We start from the raw sequence: 23,682 nt of genomic DNA, 5'->3' as shown, positions 1-23,682 counted from the left end.
TTTTTAAGTGTAAAAGGTCGTCTTATACGCCGGAAAATACGGTAAATAATATAGACACAATTTCAGTTCTATTTCAGTACGACTTTGTAAGCACAAGCTGGTTATGCCAAAGTTGCAGCAAAGTCATACAAAGTCGTACTGATTCCAAATAGCATCAAAATCGCATTAAAATGACATCAAAATTGCATCTAAATTGTTTAAAGTCGTATTGTTGAATCGCAATGGATATTTCACAATTTTGAAACCGTACAAGTGTGAAAAGGGCCTAAATCATGCATATAATAAACTTTAGCTTTTTGTTTGCAGAATAATTTTTTTCCTTATGTAGCGGCGGCTCCTGAAGAGCACGCGCTATGCGTTTTTGAAAGTTAATGTTACACCTGAACTGTAGTTTGGTTTGGGTACAATTGTTCTAAATTTGGACCTCAGCATCAGTCTGACTAGACTACAGGATGTTCAGCCTGGCACTGTCTCTTCTGGCAGGCATGGAACCACCGTCTAGTTGGGTGCTTTAAGTTTACTCTCTCTCGGTGCCCGCCCATTCAAGAATGATGTACTGACTTCATGGTCCTGGTCCTCCTGACCAGCCCCCAGGAAGGCTATGGCTTGGGGTGCGGATCCACCCGATCTTGATGTCTTGGGGTAGTGCTACACTTGTTTTTGTTTTTCTTGCAACATGGTTGAGACAAAATTCATGCAAGGAAAATTGAAAATAATAGATCTTTATATGCTTGGGTCCCAGCATATAGAAATAGAACAACATGAAGCACTCCAGCAGTTGCACAAACAGTTGTATGTCCATTACACTGCTGATACTTGCAAGCAACTGCATATTCTAAGGCAGGGCTTTCCACTTGGCAGCCTGTGGGCCACATGTAGCCTGGGATGTCATTTATCCTAATGGCACCCCAATGCACCTTGCAACCACATTGCATACCCTGTTTCCCCGAAAATAAGACCTAGCGTGATTGTCGGTGATGGCTGCAATATAAGCCCTACCCCCAAATAAGCCCTAGTTAAAGTCCTTGTAGGTCTTATTTTCAGGGTATGGCTTATTTTCGGGGAAACGGGGTAGTAACATGCTACCATGTATTGTTTTGCTCTGCTTTTAAAAAATGAGTACATTACATTTTTGGTGTGTTTTAATGTGCTATTGATCCCATTAAAATAAATGGGCTACCTTAACACAACTCACATTAACACGCAAAATAGAATATGCCAACTCACTTTCTGTTAACCTATCACAAAGGTGTGAACATAGCCCTAATCATTCTAGTGCCAAAAATTGTACCATTATTAGCTTTATTATTTGATATATAAATATATATATATATATATATATATATTTTATATATATATATATATATATATATATATATATATATATATATATATATATATTTGCACAGAGGTATTGGCAGGTTTGAAACAATGTTGTAAATTAAGAATGCTTTTAGAAATAGTAGTGTTAATAGTTTATTCGTCTCAATTAACAAAATGGAAAGTAACTGGACAGAAGAGAAACCCAAATCAAATGAATATTTTTTGTGACCACCCTTTGCCTTCAAAATAGCATCTTTCTAGGTACACTTGCACACACAGTTTTTGAAGGAACTCATCAGATAGGGTGTTCCAAACATCTTGAAGAACTAACCACACATCTTCTGTGGATGTAGGTTGCCTCAAATCCTTTTGTAATCCCCAAACAAACTTGATCATGTTGAGATCAGAGCTCTGTGGGGGACAAACCATAACTTCCAGGACTCCTTGAAACTCCTTGTAGAAATGCAGCTCCTAACTTCCTAGGAACCTCCACCATGCTTACTCTTGCCTGCATACACTCATTTTTGTACCGCTGTACAGACCTTGGGCAAACAAGCTGCCCCTTTCTACCGCCTAATATTTCAGAATTTGACTCATCCAGTGCACCAGCTGCCATTTTTCTTCAGCCCAGTTCCTATGTTTTCATGCATAGTTGAATTACTTAACCTTGTTTCGACATTAGAGGTATGGCATTTTGGCAGCAATTCTTCCATGAAGACCACTGATCAGACTTCTCCGGACAATAGATGGGTGTACCTGGGTCTCACGGGTTTCCACCAGTACTGTGCTGATGACACTGCTGAACATCTTCCAATGCCAAATGGGAGTAAGCATGATGATTCTTTCATCTGCTGCACTATGTTTTCTTGGCCAAACACTGTGGTTTCAGTGCTCAATATTGCCTGTTTCTTTGTGCTTCTACAACAGAGCTTGAACAGTACATATTGAAACCCCAGTCTGCTTTGAAAACTTTTCTTGGGAGAGACCTTGCTGATGCAGTATAACTACCTTGTGTCTTGTTGCTTTGGTCAGTCTTAATAGCAGTTTGGCTATTCCTCACTTAGTTTTAAGTTTCCTAGAGCCTGCTGTTTATGTTTCAGTAAAAGTGGTTGTAAAGCATAATGTTTTTTTTACCTTCATGCATTCTATGCACATGGCACGTTTAAAAAAAAGTTTTTTTTTTATTTATTTTGCATTTCATTTTTTATTTTTACACAGTTAAAAAAAATGGCACTTTTAGAGCCGGTTCACACAGCGGGCGATGCGAGGCGACACGACTCGCCTCGCCTCGCTCTCGCAAGTCGCCCCCGTTCTGTACAATGGAACCGTTCTGAGAGGAGCGACTCGAGTCGCTCCGACTCAGAAAAAAGGTTCCTGTACTACTTTTGGGCGACCTCGGGGCGACTTGCATTGACTTCTATACAGAAGTCATTTGCAAGTCGCCGCCGAGGCCGCTGCAGGTCGCGGCGAGGCAAGTCGGAGTCGCCTCACCTCGCCTGCAGTGTGAACCGGCCCTTATTCCTATTACAAGGAATGTAATCCATTGTAATAGAAAGAAAGCATGGCAGGACCTCTTAAATATAAGAGCTGGGATCAAAAAGACCTAAAATGCAATAAAAAAAAATTGTCATTTAAAAAAATAATTAACAAAAATGGCCCTTTAAGAGCTGTGGGCGGAAGTGACGTTTTGACGATGCTTCTGCCCTGCAGTGTCATGGAGACAGGTGGGGGCCATCTTTCCCTCACTCATCTGCATGCACAGCAAGTGACAAGACACAATCGCCTCCGCCGCTGCTAATGGCTCCGGTAAGCGGTTGACGGCACCGGATCGCGGCAGGGACTCCCTCTCCAGCCACCGATAAAAGTGATCTCGCTGTGAATCTGCCACAGAGACCATTTTTATCTTGTAGTGGACCGCCCTCTGAAAAGAAGGATAGCCAACGATATCCTTCTTCAAACAGCCAACGTAAACATGTGGCAGGCGGTCAGTAAGTGGTTAAAAAATAAATTTGTACCCTAAATATTGCTTTAATTGAACAAGCTGAAGTTAGAAGCTAATTGCATAGTGCGTAGTGCATTGTGGGCTGTTCGTGCCACACAAATTTGGTGCGAATGGTCCACAAAGTTCTGAATTCGGCGAACAGACGAACAGCCGATGTTAGGGTCGAACATGCGTTCGAGTCGAACACTGAGCTCATCCCTGATCCTAACTAGAATTAGCTCTCAAACTTCATAAGAAGTTTCAGTGTATATTAAGGGAGACAGTAGGCATCCCTATCACGTTCCATTTCCAATAGAGAAGGAGTCCAACAAGTGGCCATTAACTCAAACTCACACCCAGGGATTATGCCACGTACAAATGATCGGGCTTTCCGGCAGACTTGGTCCGTCGGACAATTTGATCGTGTGTGGGCTCCAGCTGACATTTTCTTCCCCAAAGTCTGGTGGACCTAGAAATAAAACATGTTTTAAATCTTCCCGCCGAAAGTCCGCCGGACCCAGTTCCTGTCGGGATGTCCACTCGTCTGTATGCTGGTCCAACGGACCAACTACAACGCAACGGCAACTACAGCACCTGCCCACGAGAATATTTCCAGTGCGATCCTATCACACTGGTTCTCGGCTAAAGGGTATTGTACACCAGGCCCTTAGGTCTGGTATGGATTTTAAGGATAACCCCCTACGACGTGGGGTCCCCCCCAAAATCCATACCAAACCCTTATCCAAGCATGCAGCCTGGCTGGTCAGGAAGGGGTGGGGGGGTGCCGTGTGCCCCCCACCCCAAAGCACCTTATCCCCATGTTGATGAGGACAAGGGCCTCTTCTTGACAACCCTGGCCATTGGTTGTCGGGGTCTGCGGGTGGGGGGATTATAGGAATCCAGTGGGGGGGGGCTGCAAGTTTAGGGCATGTGGCTTGGTACGGTTCGGGGGGGGCTCACTCGTCCCCATCCCCTTTCCTGGGCAGCCAGGCTGCGTTATCGGACAAGGGTCTGGTATGGATTTTGCGGGGGTCCACGCTGTTTTTTCTCGACGTAGGGGGTTACCCTTAAAATCCATACCAGGTGATGGGGCTTGCAAGGTGTCAATCTCGGCGATGAAAGCGGCGAGATTGACTTCCTTCTCTAGTCCCTTAGTACCTGGAGTCACGTTCAAAATGAATGGACTTCAGTTCGTGTGTAGGCAAGTCCGTTCATTTGGAAAGTCCGTTGAACCTCCGCCATAAGTCCGTCGGGAAGTCCGTCTGACCTAGTCCGCCGGAAAGCTCGTTCGGAAAGTCCGGCGGAGCTGCAAAATATTATAAGATGACTACAAGAGCACAGCGCAGACTGCTCAATGAGGTGAAGAAGAATCCTAGGTGTCAGTTAAAGACTTACAAAAGTCTCTGGCATATGATAACATCCCTGTTAGCAAATCTACGATATGTAAAACACTAAACAAGAATGGATTTCATGGGAGCATACCACAGAGAAAACAACTGCTGTCCAAAAAAAACATTACTGCACGTTTACAGTTTGCACAAGAGCACTTGGATGTTCCACAGCAGTACTGGCAAAATGTTCTGTGAAAGATGAAACCAAAGTTGAGTTGTTTGGAAGAAACACACAACACTATGTGTGGAGAAAAAGAGGCACAGCACACCAACATCAAAACGTCATCCCAACTGTGAAGTGTGGTGGGGGCATCATGGTTTGGGGCTGCTTTGCTGCATCAGGGCCTAGACGGATTGCTATCATCGAAGGAAAAATGAATTCCCAAGTTTATCAAGACATTTTGCAGGAGAGCTTAAGGCCATCTGTCCACCAGCTGAAGCTCAACAGAAGATGGGTGTTGCAACAGGACAATGACCCAAAGCATAGAAGTAAATCAATGACTGAATGGCTTAAACAGAAGAAAATACGCCTTCTGGAGTGGCCCAGTCAGAGTCCTGACCTCAACCCGATTGAGATGCTGTGGCATGACCTCAAGAAAGCGATTCACACCAGACATCCCAAGAATATTGCTGAACTGAAACAGTTCTGTAAAGAGGAATGGTCAAGAATTACTCCTAACCATTGTGCTCGTCTGATCTGCAACTACAGGAAACGTTTGGTTGAAGTTATTGCTGCCAATGGAGGTTCAACCAGTTATTAAATCCAAGGGTTCACATACTTTTTCCACCTGCACTGTGAATGTTTAGATGGTGTGTTCAATAAAAACATGGTAACATTTAATTCTTTGTGTGTTATTAGTTTAAGTAGAATGTGATTGTCTATTGTTGTGAATAGATGAAGATCAGATCACATTTTATGACCAATTTGTGCAGAAATCCATATCATTCCAAAAGGGTTCACATACTTTTTATTGTAACTGTAACTGTAACTGTATGCGCCTCCCATTAGGTCAGCAGAGAGACTACAAGAGTGTCATTGTCCCTAAAGTATTCGGACAGTCAAGCCTGTGGAGTCTGACAGCAGGGAGGCATTTAGTCTCCAAATCATTCCAGTGGGCTGGTCGGGTACTAACAAATAGATGGAGACAGGGTAGTGGTAAGAGAGGAGCATTGCTTCTATGGTCACTGTTCGTAGAGATGGTATGTCAGTTTGGGAAAGAAGCAAGTAGTCACTTCTAGTGTATCTGTTGTGCGGGGGAAAAGTAAAATCCTTGCGTGATGGATACAACAAGCACCATGTATCTTGAACAGATAGACATATTAGGCATAGTAAATGCTGCTTTGGTGCACTTATGTGTTGCCTCAAGCTTACTGATGTGTGAGATTAAATCAAACTGTTACATGGCTTTGATGTTGTTTTATGATACGGGACATCATTTCTTTAAATTCCTTGGCAATAATGCACTTATGTGCTTTCCATTGGATCAATAGAGACTTCAAGAGTGTCATTCCCCCTAAAGTATTCAGACAGTCAAGCCTGTAGGGTCTGACATCAGGGAGGGATTTAGTCTCAAAATATTTGTTCCAGTGGGCTGGTCAGGTACTAACAAATAGATGGAGACAGGGTGGTGGTCAGAGAGGAGCATTAGTTCTATGGTCGTTCTGTAATGCCGCGTACACACGATCAGAAGACTGGGCCACCGCTTGTAAAAGAGCTATAGGAAGAAAGTGGAGGCCCGGCAAGAAGAACTGAAGAGGGGGACAAGACCCCCGAAGAGGGGGACAAGACCCCCGAAATCGGAAGAAGACCCCCGGGCAGCGACAAAGAAAAATATCGGGCTCCTCCGCTAGTAAAAGAGCTAGCAGAAGATAGCGGAGGAGTCCGGCGAAAAGACCCCCCAAGATGGAAGAAGACCCCAGAGCTGTGCAATAAATTATTTTAAAACCTTGTGTTGTGTTTTATTTAAATTTTTTTCACCAGGTGAATGGGTAGGGGTACATTGTACCCCATACTCATTCACATAGGGTGGGGGCTGGTATCTGGGGGGCCCCCTTATTAATGGGGGCTCCCGGGTTCCGATAACTCCCCCCGCCCGCAGACCCTGGGGACAAGGTGCTTTGGGGTGGGGGAGCACCCCCCATATTGAGGGCATGTGGCCTGGTATGGCTCAGGAGGGGGGGCGCTCGCTCGTCCCCACCCCCTTTCCTGACCGGCCAGGCTGCGTGCTTGGATAAGGGTCTGATATGGACTTGGGGGCCCCCACACCGTTTTTTCGGTGTAGGGCTTCCCCTTTAAGTCCATACCAGGTGACGGGGCCGGCGAGGCGTCAATGGAGCCCATGGAGGCGGTGGCATTGACCTTCTTCGCTAGTCCCATCTACCTGGAGTCGCGTTCAAATTGAACGAACTTTCCTCCGTGTGTGGGCAAGTCCGTTCATTTCAAAAGTCCGGCGGACTCCCGCCATAGTCCACCGGGTTGTCCGCCGGACTTAGCCCACCGGAAAAGTCCGGTCGACAGTCCGGTGGACCTCAGCTGCAAAGTCTGGTGGGTGTTCCGCCGGACTAGGTCCACTGTACTAAGTCCGCCAGATAGTCCGATCGTGTGTACGCGGCATAAGACGATAAGTCAGTTTTGGGAGAAAAAAGTAATCAAGCCTAGTGTATCTGTTGTGTGGTGAAAAGTATAAAGTTTAATCCTTGAGATATGGATGCAACAAGCACCATGTATCTTGACCTAATAGCTATATTAGACATCGCTTGAGTGCAATGCAGTGCAAGGGCCTGACTGATTGCATACACATTGAAACTCCTAAGGTCTGACCTCATATTATATGGTTTTGGTAAATCTGAAGGAAAAACGCAGCAGAAAATCTGATGTGTGTATGGGGCTTAATGCATTCAATTAATTAAGGTAAAAAACCTTCTGGGTGCAACTCCTCTTAGCCCCCCCTATACTTAACCGTGGCCCATCTTGATCCAGAGGCAGGGGGAGGAGCCAGGATCACTGACAGGGGACACGCGATCACTTGGGGCACAGGGAGAACCTGGAACTGTGTGTGTAAGCACACAGTTTCCAGTTCTCTGAGCAGAAAACTAACAGATCGTCTGTTAATACAGAGTTTGAACATCGATCTGTTAGTTTCCCTGCACAGTCCCCCATCCCCCTTCAGTTAGAACACAAACTAGGACACACATTAACCCATTCACTGCCCCTTAGTGTTAACCCCTTTACTGCCAGTTAAATTTTTACAGTAATCAAAGCATTTTTAAAGAGGAAGTAAACCCTGATGGGTGTTACTTCCTCTTTGTTTCCCTGAAAAGGTAAACCATAATGGGCTACTATGCATCGCTTACACTGACACTTACCTGCAGGAGAAGCCTGCGATGTCCCCGTCTTCCTCGCTAGTAGCGAGCGTCCATTCTTCACCCCTCTTTCTTCCGGGGCCTCGAACTACAGCTCTGTGACTGGCCGGAGTCCCGAGCTAGAAAAGGCACAGCGTGCCCTTTCTAACTCTGGCACATGTGCAGAAGAAATTGCCCCTGTGCGGCAATTTGCAAATATCTCCTAGACCGTGCAGGTCTAGGAGATAGTTCAAGCATCTACAGGTAAGCCTTAATCTAGGCTTACCTGTGGGTTAAAGTGGTTGTAAAGGGTTTACAACCAGTTTAATCTCAATGATCACTGTATTAATGCTAATGGTCCCAAAAATGTGTCATAATTGTCCAACGTGTCTGCCATAATGTCGCCTTCCCAATAAAAATTGCTGATCGCCGCCGTTACTAGTAAAAAAATATATATATTAATAAAGATGCCATAAAACAATCCCCTATTTTGTAGAAACTATAACTTTTGCGCAAACCAATCAATATACGCTCATTGCGATGTTTTTTTACTAAAAATATGTAGAAGAATACGTATGAGGAAAAAAAAAGGTTTTTTATATATATATTTTGAGGATATTTATTATAGCAAAAAGTTAAAAATAATGTGTTTTTTTCAAAATCGTCGCTCTTTATTTGTTTATCGTGCAAAAAATAAAAACCGCAGAGGTGATCAAATACCACCAAAAGAAATCTCTATTTGTGGGAAAAAAAGGACATAAATTTTGTTTGGAAGCCACATCGCATGACCGCACAATTGTCAGTTAAAGCAAAGCAGTGCCAAATTGAAAAAAGTGCTCTGGTCTTTGGCCAGCCAAATGGTCCGGGGCTAAAGCTGTTAAATAGCTGTCCCCTTAGCTTCATGAGCAAAGAGCTGCTGATTGCCAATCAGCAGCTCTTCTGCTCTGCTCCTCCACGCTCACAGGAGCACCGATCTGTGGAGGGGCGGGGAGTGGTTGACTCAACCTTTCAGTGGCTCATGAATACAGACTTCCACAGTCGGGATGACGCAGTGCCTGACAGATATTGGTGACGTCAGCCCAGAGTGAACTTCAGACCGCTCTCTGCTGAAAATGAGTCACAGGAGTACAAAACGAATTGCACTCCTATGACCCATAGGAGAAGCCCACCAAATTAGCTCAGGCTGGACTCCACTAATGCAGTAAAAGTCAGTACGTTACTGTATGTTTAACGCAGTATATTGGAGTGAGTTACTGCATATTTAACACAGTATATTTTAGTGCGTTACTGCACATTTAACGCAATATATATCAGTGCATTACTGTACATTTAACGCAGTATATTTGAGTGCTTTACTGCACGTTTAATGCAGTATGTATCAGTTCATTACTGTACGTTTAACGCTGTATATTTAAGTGCGTTACTGCACATTTAGCGCAGTATATATCAGTGCATTATTGTACGTTTCACGCTGTATATTTGAGTGCGTTACTGCATGTTTAACACAGTATACTTGAGTGCGTTACTGCGTGTTTAACGCAGCATATATCAGTGCATCAATGCACGTATAACGCAGTATATTTCAGTGCGCTACTGCGCATTTAATGCAGTATACATCAGTGCATTACTGTACGTTTTACACAGTATATTTGAGTGTGTTACTGCATGTTTAATGCAGTATATTTGAGTGCGTTACTGCACATTTAGCACAGTACATATCAGTGCATTACTGTACGTTTAACACAGTACATTTAGATGCATTACTGCACATTTAACCCAGTGTTTATCAGTGTGTTACTGTACATTTAACGCAGTATATATCAGTGCTTTACTGCACGTTTAACGTAGTATATTTTAATGTGTTACTGCATGTTTAACACAGTATATTTCAGTGTGTTCCTGCACATTTACCACAGTATATTGCAGTGCATCAGTGCAGTTTTACTGCAGTATATTATAGTATGTCAGTGGCTTGTTTCTGTGTAGTGAGTACTTAAGTTAATGTGCACCAAACACCACTTTCCATTGATTAAAGTGCATCCACATACACATTTCAACATCTTTATTACGATTTGTTAATAGGCGCCCCCATCGTGTCTGGGAAGCTAACAAGGAGAGGCAGACGATTGAGGAAGGTAAGAACCTACAGAGAGGGGAGAACACTGGTAAACAACAAATTGGCAGCCATGTTCCCCCAGCCACAGCGTATTGCCAAGTTGTCTCCAGTGATAACGAGGATAGAAGGGATGATGATGATGATGAGGTCACTGATGTGACTTGGGTATCCAATAGCGCAGAGGAGGAAAGTGAGGGTGAGGTAGAACCCCAAAGATGCAGCCATCATGGAATAGTAGAGAGTAGGGATGAGCCGAACACCCCCCTGTTCGGTTCGCACCAGAACCTGCGAACAGACCTAAACTTCATGTGAACTTTAGAACCCTATTAAAGTCTATGGGACTCGAACGTTCACAATCTAAAGTGCTCATTTTAAAGGGTAATATGCAAGTTACTGTCCTAAAAAAGTGTTTGGGGACCTGGGTCCTGCCCCAGGGGACATGGATCAATGCAAAAAAAAGTTTTACAAAACGGCAGTTTTTTCAGGAGCAGTGATTTTAATAATGATTAAAGTGAAACAATAAAAGTGTAATATTCCTTTAAATTTCGTAGCTGGGGGGTATCTATAGTATGCCTGTGAAGGGGCACATGTTTCTGGTGCTTAGAACTGTCCCTGCACAAAGTGTCATTTGTGCAGGAAAAAAAGTATTTTAAAATCACTTGCGGCTTAATTGTCGGCTCCCCGTAATACAGAGAACATTCAATGAGTGTTCTCTGTATTAGCCGACAATTCATTCATTCATTGATTAAAAAAAAAAAAAAGTGTGGGGGCTCCCCTAAATTTAATTACCAGGCCCTTCAGGTCTGACATGGATATTAAGGGGAACCCCGCATCAAATTTTAAAAAAAATTGACGTGGGGGTCCCCCTAAAAATCCATACCAGACCCTTCAGGTCTGATATGGATATTAAGGGGAACCCCGCATCAAATTGAAAAAAAAATTGACGTGGGGGTCCCCCTAAAAATCCATACCAGACCCTTTATCCGAGCACGCAACCTGGCAGGCCGCAGGAAAAGAGGGGGGACGACAGAGCGGCCCCCCTCCCTCCTGAACCGTACCAGGCCACATACCCTCAACATTGGGAGGATGCTTTGGGGGTCTGTGACCCCTCAAAGCCCCTTGTCCCCATGTTGATGAGGACAAGGGCCTCATCCTCACAACCCTGGCCGGTGGTTGTGAGGGTCTGCGGGCGGGGGGCTTATCAGAATCTGGAAGCCCCCTTTAACAAGGGGACCCCCAGATCCCGCCCCCCCCCCCTGTTTGAAATGGTAAGGGGGTACAAAAGTACCCCTACCATTTCACAAAGAAAGTGTAAAAATGGTTAAATAAGACAAACACACTTTTGAAAAATTCCTTCATTAAAAATAAAAAACAAAAAAAAAGATTACAGCGGTGCTAATCCACTCTTGCTATCCAGCGACGAATCTCTGGGGTCCAGTGATGGATGATCATATCCAGCGACGGGGGATCTCTCAGTCCAGCGCTGTCCATACATCCGTCTTCTGTCTCCACTCCGGAGACACTGCGGAGATCCCAGCGCTGACGTTTCTTATATTAGGAGGGTGGGGCCACCCGTCACCTGACCCCGCCCCTCTGACGCTGGAGAGGGAAGCCAGGGGTTCCCCAGTGACGTGTGGGTGACCCCGCCCCCTCTGATGTAACGCAGGTTTCCGTTACATCAGAGGGGGCAGGGTCACCCATACATCACTGGGGAACCCCTGGCTCCCTTCACCAGCGTCAGAGGGGGCGGGGTCAGGTGACGGGTGGCCCCGCCCTCCTAATATAAGAAATGTCAGCGCTGGGATCTCATCAGTGTCTCCGGAGTGGAGACAGAAGACGGATGTATGGACAGCGCTGGACTGAGAGATCCCCCGTCGCTGGATATGATCATCCATCGCTGGACCCCGGAGATTCGTCGCTGGATAGCAAGAGTGGATTAGCACCGCTGGAATCTTTTTTTTATTTTTAATAAAGGAATTTTTCAAAAGTGTGTTTGTCTTATTTAACCATTTTTACACTTTCTTTGTGAAATGGTAGGCCCTTACCATTTCAAACGGGGGGGGCCGGGATCTGGGGGTCCCCTTGTTAAAGGGGGCTTCCAGATTCTGATAAGCCCCCCCGCCCGCAGACCCTCACAACCACCGGCCAGGGTTGTGAGGATGAGGCCCTTGTCCTCATCAACATGGGGACAAGGTGCTTTGAGGGGTCACAGACCCCCAAAGCATCCTCCCAATGTTGAGGGTATGTGGCCTGGTACGGTTCAGGAGGGAGGGGGGCCGCTCTCTCATCCCCCCCCTCTTTTCCTGCAGCCTGCCAGGTTGCGTGCTCGGATAAAGGGTCTGGTATGGATTTTTAAGGCAGAAAGTTACAAGCATGACTCACACAGGCAGAGGCATGATGGGACTTGTAGTTTTGCAACAGCTGGAGGGCCACCAGTTTGAGACCCCTGCTCTATAGGGTTACAGTGTAAAGACACCACTGACATCCAAAGCCCAATTTTTCTGCACCTGTTTTCTATCCAAAGCCTGCAAAAGAGACACCAAAATTTATCCCAAAAAATCTGTAATCTTGTTCCGAGTGCACTAAATTGTAGCCTGATTATACAGATTTTTTTTTTATTGTTTATAAAATAAGGAAAGCTTGAATGGAAAATGTAATTTCTTTTGGCTTCATAAATGTCATTATTGCTACAGCAGGATCTATACATGGTACAGATGTGTTACGTTACAAACAGACTAAACTGACCACCCCCCCCCCCCCCCCCCCCAGCACTATATTTAGAGGAATTTTTATTGTTATTTTTCACTTTGATGGTTTCACTTTAAGCATCAGTAAATCACTGCCCATTTAAAAATTATGTTATTTACAAACTTTTTTTCATTGATACATGTCCCCCAGGGCAGTCCCCAGGCCCCCATAACCACTGTATGCCCAAATACTTGCATATAAGCCATCAAAATGGGCACTTTGATTTTTTCAGTTTGGGTCCCATAGATTTCAATGGAGTTTTTTATTCAGTTCCGAAGCCAGAGCCTCACAACGCTACTCATAAGAACATGCAAACTTCATGCAAATACTGTAGCTTCATACATAAATTAAACCCAGTACCCCCTACATCAAGGTACTAATTTTTTATGATACATAAAAAATGCGTCCCAATTTTCATTTTGCTGTATGCTATATTAGGTCAGTTGACATGAACTGCATTATAGGATGTAAATTCTATGAAACAGAGGGAACGTGAATTAAACTGGAATTAAATCACTTGTCACTGGACATATACTTCTCTGTCTTTTCACTGAATTATAGCTTTTCAGTTTTAAATGGCAGCCTTTTAAACATACTGTATGAAATACAATGAGAATTTCCTGGCTGACAGCTACCAGAATGTAGATCTGCTGTTAGAAGGTGAGTCACGTTATGAGAAAAGATTGATGGATTGCACACTGGCATGGCCACGGGTGTGTATCATGCATAGTAAATTTTCCATTTTATTCTGACTAGTAGCTATGACACGCCTTTATCTGGGACATAATGGTACGTGAAGCAATATATAACATCACCTCCAACATCTTCTCTAATTATCCTGTAACCAGCAGGGATCTGTTACGGTTTACTTTATATTTTCTTTAATTTTAAATTGTATAACCATGCTTAAAGAGCTAAGTGCAGGTTTCTGTCTCAAGGCTTTTCTAGCTGAGCTGATAGCAACCTTCTTGTTTGTCTTTGTTGGCCTGGGTTCAACTCTATCATGGTCGTTGGGCATCCCAACTGTTCTTCAAATAGCCTTCACCTTTGGCTTGGGTATTGGCACTATGGTACAAGCAGTAGGTCACATAAGTGGGGCCCATATTAATCCAGCTGTTAGCATAGCCCTTCTAGTTGGGGCTCGAATCTCTCTAGTTCAGACCTTTTTCTATATCATAGCTCAGATGTTGGGTGCAGTTATAGGAGCAGCTTTACTTTCCGAGTTTATCTCACCTGAAATCAAAGGAAGTTTTGGAGTAAATCAGGTACGTTTCTGTTACAAATGACTAAACTGTTACTGTAAAAATGTAATACCTGTTTTTTTACTTTGTTATTAATGCCATGCCTTATTGAGAGCAACTTATTTTGGCAAATTACAGTGTATATACATTATTCATATTGCATTTTATGAATACATAATGGGAATGTTACAAGGCTTTAAGATTATTTTGTTTTATTTGTTAGGTATGTAAAATGATGTATCCTAGCTACAGTACTAAATCACATGGCCCTCAAGCAAACAGACAAAGAAAAATGAACAATCATGTGTAATCTGGGGGGGGGGGGGGGGGCCTAATAGTTCGAAACAGTTTAAAATATAATTGTGCATTCTCTCTGAAATTAAACCACTATAGTTTAACTCAGATTAGTTGTTAAAGTATATTAGATCCAACAGACATTAAAGTATGTAAAATACATGAAAACTAATCAGCTATTAATGTATTATTGTCATTGAACAGCCAAGCAACAATGTAACCTCTGGACAAGCCCTGGCCATTGAGATTTTCCTGACATTCCAACTGGTCCTCTGCATCTTTGCCTCAACAGACAGTCAGAGGTCAGATAACATTGGGTCCCCAGCCATATCCATTGGACTTTCTGTGGTTTTGGGACACTTACTTGGGGTATGTAATAAGTCAGTGCTTTGTGTTTGTAAAATAATAATTGTGCAAAAAACGATTGAAGTATGCATTACAATTGACCTGGTCAGCCAAGCCACGTACCACTCTGCTCCTGCTTGACCACTACTCTGTTGTAAAGAAATCCTCATCTGAAGTGTCATCCGAAACTTACACTTCCAGAAGTATCAATTTCCTGTGCCCACACCAGCACCCAGTGGTTTCTCCAGCTGGCCCCCTGTATCCTGTATTGAAGTGGAGGTCACCTGAAAGAACCACTAAGCACTACAGGTGACACAGCAATTTGACAGGTCCAGAAGTGTCAGCTTTGGAAGATACTTCATTGTATTCTTTTGGGTTATAAGCTTATAGCAGCAACACCAGTAAAGTCACAGAGTAGCATTAACATGTTGATGTCATTTATGTAATTTAAAGCGTATTTATGGTCAAAGTCATATATTTAATAGCACACATATTCCAATTATTTCTAGCCTACTCCTAATAACCTGAATGATTTTTCAGTCTGTAAACTAAAGCTGGCCATACACCTATAGATTATCTGCAGATTTTCTATGGTTAGATGGAAAAAGTGCAACAGATTTCTCCATGTTTGCTAAACTGTCTGGATGGAGGAATCTCCCACTTTTTCCATCTAACCATAGAACATCTGCAGATAATCTATAGGTGTATGGCCAGCTTAACTTTGTGAAAATCCCTGCATGAAGTCTGTGTAGCTAGGAAAGGCAGGGCAGTGAGACTAAGCCGCATGCCTTTCAACATTGGAGAAAGGCACATTTGGACTAATGTAGAGGGTCAAGGACCTCTTTTTACCACATGCAATGTCCCAAGAAACATTTGGGGGTACTATAGGGGGTCTAATAGTGGAATTTGGGGACCCCCATTATAATAAGTGGACGCTTAGATATCAACACCCTCCCCGGGAATGAAGACAGGGGTACATTAGTCCCCCTATGCCCATTTCCATAGAGTTAAATGTAAATAGACACACACATCCTGATAAAAGTCCTTTAATCACAATGCAATAAATGCTTTTATTAATATTCCCAATGTAATCCAGCATCAATCATATTTTCCACTAATGTAATCCACATGTGGCTTAGCATCCAGCCATGTAAGCCCATTGTAAGTCATAACAACTATACATTTGTAGAGTTGAGCATCAGTCATTTAGCGATGGTAGTGTATCTTGTACACATCAGTGGGTCATTGTGGTTGTCCAGGATTTACATCGCTGAATGCCTTTACTGATGATGAATTTACATTGCTGGACTTTGTGACTGGTTAGGATTTACATCAAAGGACATAAATAGCATTTATTTTAGTATGTGTTTCACTTCAAGATTTTTTTGTTTGTGTTTTTTATTTTTACATTTTTTCTTTGTGGTAATTGGCAAACAATACTAATGTTCCCCAGTTTCTATTCTCCCATATATCTGGGCACTACCTTACTATAATGAAGGCTTCCAGGTTCCACTTCAATCCCCCCCCCCCCCATATTGCCCACAAATTCTTCTTTTAGATGTGGGGAAGAGGCCCTTGACCCCCAACATTGGGACAAGCGTGCGTTGTAGGGGGATAGGCTTTGTTGCCCCCATCCTTGCAAAGTACCCTCCAAATGTTGAAAGAGGTGGTAGGGGACATGGGCTCTCTGCCCTCCATTTCATGACTACCCAGGCTACAGGTCTAAATAAGGGTCTTTTCAGAATTTCAGGAAGAACTCATTGCAGACCTTTGCTTATGAAATTGCTAGTCGCCTGGCTATCTTATGACTTCAATTTCTCCTGAGTCACTGGCCAAGCCAAGGAAGTAAATAAAAGTTATGACCCCAGTCTAACTTCACTGGCTGTATGTATGTTCTAAATCAGAAGATCAAGCATAACTTCCAGGAAATTATCATTTTCAGAAGGAGGTCAGCAATGGAGGCCTCTATTTTACCCAGTACTAGTTTCAGTCAGAAAGTTCATTCAATTTTACTTAAAGTGGTTCTAAAGTCATATCTTTTTTCTGAATGCGTTCCCTGCATTAAGGTAAAAAATGCCCCCCTACTTGTTTACTGCCCCCACATAAAAACTTATATGAGTCCTACATTGATCCAGCACTGTGCTCAACTGCAGCTCTTCTCTGCCAAGTAGGTCGGCCTGGCACCGTACAGCTGTACCAAAATAAAAGAAAGCCAAAGCTCAAAGCAGCTAGGCTATGATCCTTACATAATACTTTAATGATTCTTTTTCAATGTTGACTGGACTAAATTTTTAAAAAGGGACTAGATTTGACAATATATATTATAGTGAAGTCAGAAAAATATAATAATTCCAAATATACGTTTACTCTTTTTACTCATTTATTTTAGATATATTATACTGGATGTTCCATGAATCCAGCACGTTCTTTTGGTCCTGCACTAATTACAGGGAACTTTGCATACCACTGGGTAAGAATCGTCATTAGGATTTCTTGTCTTTGTATGTTCTGTAAAGAGATTATTATGAATATCGTTTCTACTGTACACAGTCCTGTACTGCATTCCACTTATGACTAGGTATGAGCTTCGAGTTCGAATCAAAGTCATGTTCGACTCGAACATTGCCTGTTCGCCTGTTCGCCTGTTCACCGAACAGCGAACAATTTGGGGTGTTTGCAGAAAATTCGAAAAGCCGTGGAACACCCTGTACAAGTCTATGGGAGAAATCTAATGTGCTACTAATTTGAAAGGCTTATAGGCAAGTTATTGTCATAAAAATTGTTTGGGGACCTGGGTCCTGCCCCAGGGGACATGTATCAATGCTAACGTTTTTTTGGGAGCAGTGATTTTAATAATGCTTAAAGTGAAACAATAAAAGTGTAATATTCCTTTCAATTTCATACCTGGGGGGTGTGTATAGTATGCCTGTAAAGGGGCGCATTCTGCAGGAAAAAAAGTCATTTAAAATCACTCGCGGCTATAATGAATTGTCGGCTCCCCGTAATACAGTCATTGAAGTCATACACAGTCATTGAAAGTCATTGATAAAAAAAAAGTGTGGGGTTCCCCCAAATTCAATTACCAGGCCCTTCAGGTCTGGTATGGATATTAAGGGGAACTCCACGCCAAATAAAAAAAAAATGGCATGGAGTTCCCCCAAAAAATCCATACCAGACCCTTTATCCGAGCATGCAACCTGGCAGGCTGCAGGAAAAGAGGGGGGGATGAGAGAACGCCCCCCCCCCCCCAACCATACCAGGCCACATGCCCTCAACATTGGGAGGATGCTTTGGGGTCCCCCCTGGCTGGTGGTTGTGGGGGTCTGCGGGCGGGGGGCTTATCAGAATCTGGAAGCCCCCTTTAACAAGGGGACCCCCCAGATCCCAGCCCCTCATTTGAAATGGTAAGGGGGTAAAAAAGTACCCCTACCATTTCACAAAGAAAGTGTAAAAAATAGTTAAAAAATACACACACACCGTTGCAAAAGTCCTTTATTAAAAATTTAAAAAATTAAAAAAAGATTCCAGAGGTGTTAATCCACTTGGTATCCAGCGACGAAAGCCCGGCTTCCCCAATGACGTGTGGGTGACCCCGCCCCCCTCTGATGTAACGCAGATTTCCGTTACATCAGAGGGGGGCGGGGTCACCCACACGTCATTGGGCACCCCGTAATACAGAGAACAGTCCCCTAGGGCAGGACCCAGGTCCCCAAACACTTTTTATGACAATAACTTGCATATTAGCCTTTAAAATTAGCACTTTTTGATTTTGAACGTTCGAGTCCCATAGACTTTAATAGGGTTCTAAAGTTCACACAAAGTTTAGGTCTGTTCGCAGGTTCTGATGTGAACCGAACCGGGGGTGTTCGGCTCATCCTTACTGATGACCATAACATTATCAGAGCCCATCAGGGGAGGGTTGGCAGCCTTAGGCCTAGGGGGAAAATCCAGTCAAGTGGCCCATAGAGACAATAGTGGCAAAATGATGGATCGGGGGAAACAGTCTAAGGTTTTCCATGGTCACAAAGGTGGGGGGAGGACAATGTGGCCACCACCATGGCCTCCAGAAAGTGCAAACAGTGCAGACAAGTTCCTGTATGAATCCCTCAGAGCTGAGGACCTGTCTCCCCCCCCCAACTAGTGAAGGGCTACACGTCCTAGCATGAACCCCTGAGATCTAAGGATGTGACCCCCTTAGAGCTCACAGGTTCATGCTGTTACCTGTAGTTCTTAGATTTCAGGGGTTCATGCTGGGACTTGTAGTCCTTCACTCTTGGGTATGCAAACCTCCAAAAGTGAAGGACTACAAGTCCCAGCATGAACCCCTGAAATCTAAGGATGTGACACTTTGGGTCGCCTGGGTTCATGCTGTTACCTGTAGTTCTTCACTGGTTGGCGGGTGGGGTGTGTGACACATCCTGAGCTCTGAGGGCTTCATGCTGGGACCTGTATCACACCACTCCCCGCAACTAGTGAAGGACTACAGGTCACAGCATGAACCCAGGAGATCTAAAGTGTCACATCCTTAGATTTCAGGGGTTCATGCTGGGACTTGTAGTCCTTCACTTTTGGGTATGCAAACCTCCCAAAGTGAAGGACTACAAGTCCCAGCATGAACCCCTGAAATCTAAGGATGTGACACTTTGGGTCCCCTGGGTTCATGCTGTTACCTGTAGTCCTTCACTAGTTGCGGGGAGTGGTGTGATACATCCTTAGCTCTGAGGGGTTCATGCTGGAACATGCAGTCTTTCACTTTTGGAGGGTTGCATCCCTAAAAGTGAAGGACTACAAGTCCCAGCATAAACCTCTGATATCTAAGGATGTGACACGTTAGATCTCCTGGGTTCATGCTGTGACTTGTAGTCTTTCAGTAGTTGAAGGGCCGGGGAGACACATTCTCAGCTCTGACAGTGGGTCCTGTAGTCCTTCATATGTTGGGTGGGTGGGGCCAGGGTGTGTGAACCAGTGGCATCACTAGGGTTGGTGTCACCCTCCCTCCACCAACTATAGTCACGCCCCAGTATAGACCCCCTTTCACTAAGTTTAGACCCCCCCTCTATCAGTGCAAACCCCCCTCCACCAATTATAGTCCTCCCTCAGTACAAACCCCCTCCAATAAATATAGTTCCCCCTCCGTCAGTACAGACCCCCCTCCAAGTATAAACCCCCTCCATCAGTATACACCCCCTCAGTACAGACCACCCCATCCATCAGTAAAGAACCCCCTCAGTACAGAACACCCCCCTCCTCCATCAGTACAGACCCCCCTCAGTATAGACCAACCCCCCTCCATCAGTACAGACCACCCCCTCCATCAGTACAGATCACCCCCCTCCATCAGTATAGACCACCACCTTCCTCCATCAGTACAGATCCCCCTCAGTAAAGACCTCCCACTCCATCAGTACATGCCCCCCTCAGTACAGACCACCCTCCTCCATCAGTACAGACCCTCCTCAGTACAGACCACCCCCCTCCATTAGTACAGATCCCCTCAGTACAGACCACCCCCCCTCCATTAGTACAGACCCCCTCAATACAAACTCCGCTCCATTAGTAAAGTCCCACCCTCAGTGCAGACCCCCCTTCCTTTAGTAAAGACCCCTCCTCAGTACAGACCATCCCCCTTTTCCATCAGTACAGACCACCCCCCTCCATCAGTACAGGTGCCCTCAGTACAGACCACCCCCTCCATTAGTACAGACCCCTCCTCCATTAGTAAAGACCCCCCTCAGTACCCCCTCAGTACAGACCCCCTGAAGTATTAACCCCCTCCATCAATATAGACCCCCCTTCCTCAGTATAGACCCCCACCTCCACTAAGTGCAGCCCCCCCTTAGTACAGACCCCCCTGAAGTATAAACCTCCTCCATCAATATAGACCCTCTAGACAGACCACCCCCTCCAACAGTATGAACCCCCTCAGTACAGACCACTACCCTTCTATCAGTAAAGACCCCCCTCAGTACAGACCACCCCCCTCTTCCATCAGTACAGACCCCCTCAGTGCAGACCACCCCCTCCATCCGTACAGGCCCCCCTCAGTACAAACCACCCCCTCCATCAGTACAGACCCCCTTCAATACAGATCACCCTCCTCCATTAGTACAGGCCCCCCAGAGTGCAGACCATCCCCCTCCATTAGTACAGACCCCCTCAGTACAGACCACACCCCTCCATTAGTACAGACCCCCCAAGTACAGACCCTCCTCAGTACAGACCACCCTCCTCCATCAATACAGGCCCCCCTCAGTACAGACCACCCCCCTCCATTAGTACAGATCCCCCTCAGTACAGACCATCCCCCTCTTCCATCAGTACAGACCACCCCCTCCATCAGTACAGACCCCCCTCAGTACAGACCCCCTGAAGTATAAACCCCCTCCATCAATATAGACCCCCTTCCTCAGTAAAGACCCCCACCTCCACTTAGTACAGACCCCCCTCCTTCAGTATAGACCCCCCACTAGATACAAACCCCCTTCATCAGTATAGACCCCCTCCCTCAGTATAGTCCCCACCTCCACCAAGTACAGACCCCCTCTCTCAGTACAGATCTCCCCACTCCATCAGTGCAGGCCACCCCCTCCAACAGTATAGATCCCCCTCGGTACAGACCACCCCTCCATCAGTACAGACCCCCTCAGTACAGACCCCCCTGAAGTATAAACCCCCTCCATCAATATAGACCCCCTTCCTCAGTATAGACCCCCACCTCCACTTAGTACAGACCCCCCTCCTTCAGTATAGACCCCCCACTAGATACAAACCCCCTTCATCAGTATAGACCCCCTCCCTCAGTATAGTCCCCACCTCCACCAAGTACAGACCCCCTCTCTCAGTACAGACCTCCCCACTCCATCAGTGCAGGCCACACCCTCCAACAGTATAGATCCCCCTCAGTACAGACCACCCCCTTCTATTAGTAAAGACTAACCCCTCCATTAGTACAGACCCTCTTAGTACAGACCACCCCCTCCATCAGTACAGAACCCCCCTCAGTGCAGGCCACCCCCTCCATTAGTACAGACCCCCTTAGTACAGACCACCCCCTCCATCAGTACAGAACCTCCCCTCTTGGAGATTGGCCAAGGTCTGATAAATGTTCATAACTGGGTGATTCATAACTTGCTGTATTTTCTGGAATGTCTCTCAAGAAATAGACAGGAACAATCAATCATTCATCTTGGGAAATCCTGACTAGTCCAAAAAACAGATCCTTGCTCTAATAACTATATTGAAGCAAAATAACAAACAAACTAAATTTAGGCTTACAGAGGCAGGGCACTACAAAGGATTGTCAATACTGCCTGCTGGACTACAGGACTCTTCCTATCTCTTGCCACTCTCACTTCTAACTTTTTCTTAGTATTTCTTTGTCAATATTATCCTTAGATTAATTTCCCGAATGACCCAAGAAGGGGCAGCCTTACCAAACTCACCCTGCCAATACCATGCCAAACTCATCATACCATGTTTTTTGGAACTGGCTTTCTGCCCAGTCATGCTGGAACAGAAAATGGCCTTCCACCAAGTTGGAAGCACACAGCTTTCTAAAATGTATTTGTATGTTGTAGCATTAACAGTCCATTCATTGGCAAGTCCTTAAATGAATGCCTTTTAGGAGTGTCCACATGCTTTGGCCATATAGTTGGCATGATGGTCAGGTGTTCAAAAACGTTTTATATATAATGCATATTGCAACGCAAGAATGAAAGTAGACTCCAAATGTATCCTATGGAGCAAAAGGAAATGTTCTTCTATCACACTGAAAAAACAAAGCTCTTTTATATATTAAGGCAGGTACATTTGGAATAACTTATACATTTTTCTTTTTTTTATCCTGACAGATTTTTTGGGTGGGGCCTATAACAGGAGCCATACTGGCTTGTCTAGTTTATGACTATCTGTTTGTACCCTACTCAATAAGCTCCAGTGAGAGAATGGAAATACTGCGTGGCAACATGCACGAGAATGAGAAAGAGGAAAGAAGGAAACAATCTGTAGGCCTCAATTCCCTCTACAGCCAATCAAACCACAAAGAAAAAGTGTAACATGAAGCATGAGTAACCTCATCTGGGGTTTTACATGATGGCACTTTCACCATTGGAAAAACATTGACATGGAATCCCCTTAGGGAGAAACCTGTAAGGACTGAAGTATGGCAGCTAATATTGCTGACTTGTTTGTCTTGCGCTGTGATGCGTGTTCTCTATTTCTCTCTGTTGACCCCGATCAAGTATGTGCATCAAATGCCCCAGGAGCTCACTGACTTAATGCTTGTGCCAGGTCAGTGACCCAGTAATGAAGTAAGGATACGGATGACAGCCTCAAAGGTCGCCCAGCAAGCAAGTCAGCAATCTTTTTTTCTTCCACTTTACCAGCACATACAGGAAAGTGTTTCAATGAAAACTGAGCTAGTGAAAAGTGGAAGTATCACACTTAAAATAAAACTATTACCATGTAAATATATATTTATACATAAACACATGACGGTTTCATGTGCCACAACCTAAAAAACACATTTAGGGTATGACACATTAATGTTTATATTCTGAATAGCTGGATAAGATAATTTAGCAGTCAAAGCTAACTGTATATATTACTTTGTCATATTTGCAGTTTTAATGACACAAAAAGAGCTGGAAAGGGTCCTATAAAAAAAATTGGAATTGGACATAGACACTCTTCAGAATTATGTTGTGTTTTTTGCGAGACAAATGTCAGGGCTTGTAAAAGATTTATGTACTTGATTCAAACAGTTACATGAATTTATTGCAAGGCACAATAATGGGGGGGGGGGGGGCAGTGCTGAGACTGGAACACCCAGACTGGACACTCCTTCCTTAGTGCATGGTTCAGTACCCCCCGGGTCGCACAGCGTGTTTGGTTGCTAGAACG

General features: G+C 44.5%; 1 protein-coding gene across 1 annotated transcript; it reads left to right on the top strand.

The window, feature by feature from the left end:
• Positions 1-13,803: 13,803 nt before the first annotated feature.
• LOC143984498 (aquaporin-2-like) lies at positions 13,804-23,141 on the top strand. Its single transcript, XM_077484641.1, has 4 exons — positions 13,804-14,166; positions 14,641-14,805; positions 17,171-17,251; positions 22,632-23,141. The coding sequence occupies exons 1-4, from the start codon at positions 13,804-13,806 to the stop codon at positions 22,833-22,835; spliced, it is 813 nt and encodes a 270-aa protein (XP_077340767.1). The 3' UTR covers positions 22,836-23,141.
• The last annotated feature ends 541 nt before the right edge of the window (positions 23,142-23,682 follow it).

This window comes from Lithobates pipiens, unplaced genomic scaffold (assembly GCF_037356315.1).
Source record: "Lithobates pipiens isolate NorthernLeopardFrog02 unplaced genomic scaffold, aLitPip1_a1.2 Scaffold_16, whole genome shotgun sequence".
NCBI classification, from domain to species: Eukaryota; Metazoa; Chordata; class Amphibia; order Anura; family Ranidae; genus Lithobates; species Lithobates pipiens.
The sequence above is the reverse complement of the archived record's forward strand: the minus strand, read 5'-3'. Positions and strand labels throughout refer to the sequence as shown.

Excerpts from the sequence above, each read along its gene's own strand:
- LOC143984498 (XM_077484641.1), top strand. The coding sequence starts at position 13,804 with ATGCTTAAAGAGCTAAGTGCAGGTTTCTGTCTCAAGGCTTTTCTAGCT. Across the intron at positions 14,167-14,640 it reads GAAGTTTTGGAGTAAATCAG|CCAAGCAACAATGTAACCTC; the intron begins GTACGTTTCTGT and ends GTCATTGAACAG. Across the intron at positions 14,806-17,170 it reads TTTTGGGACACTTACTTGGG|ATATATTATACTGGATGTTC; the intron begins GTATGTAATAAG and ends CATTTATTTTAG.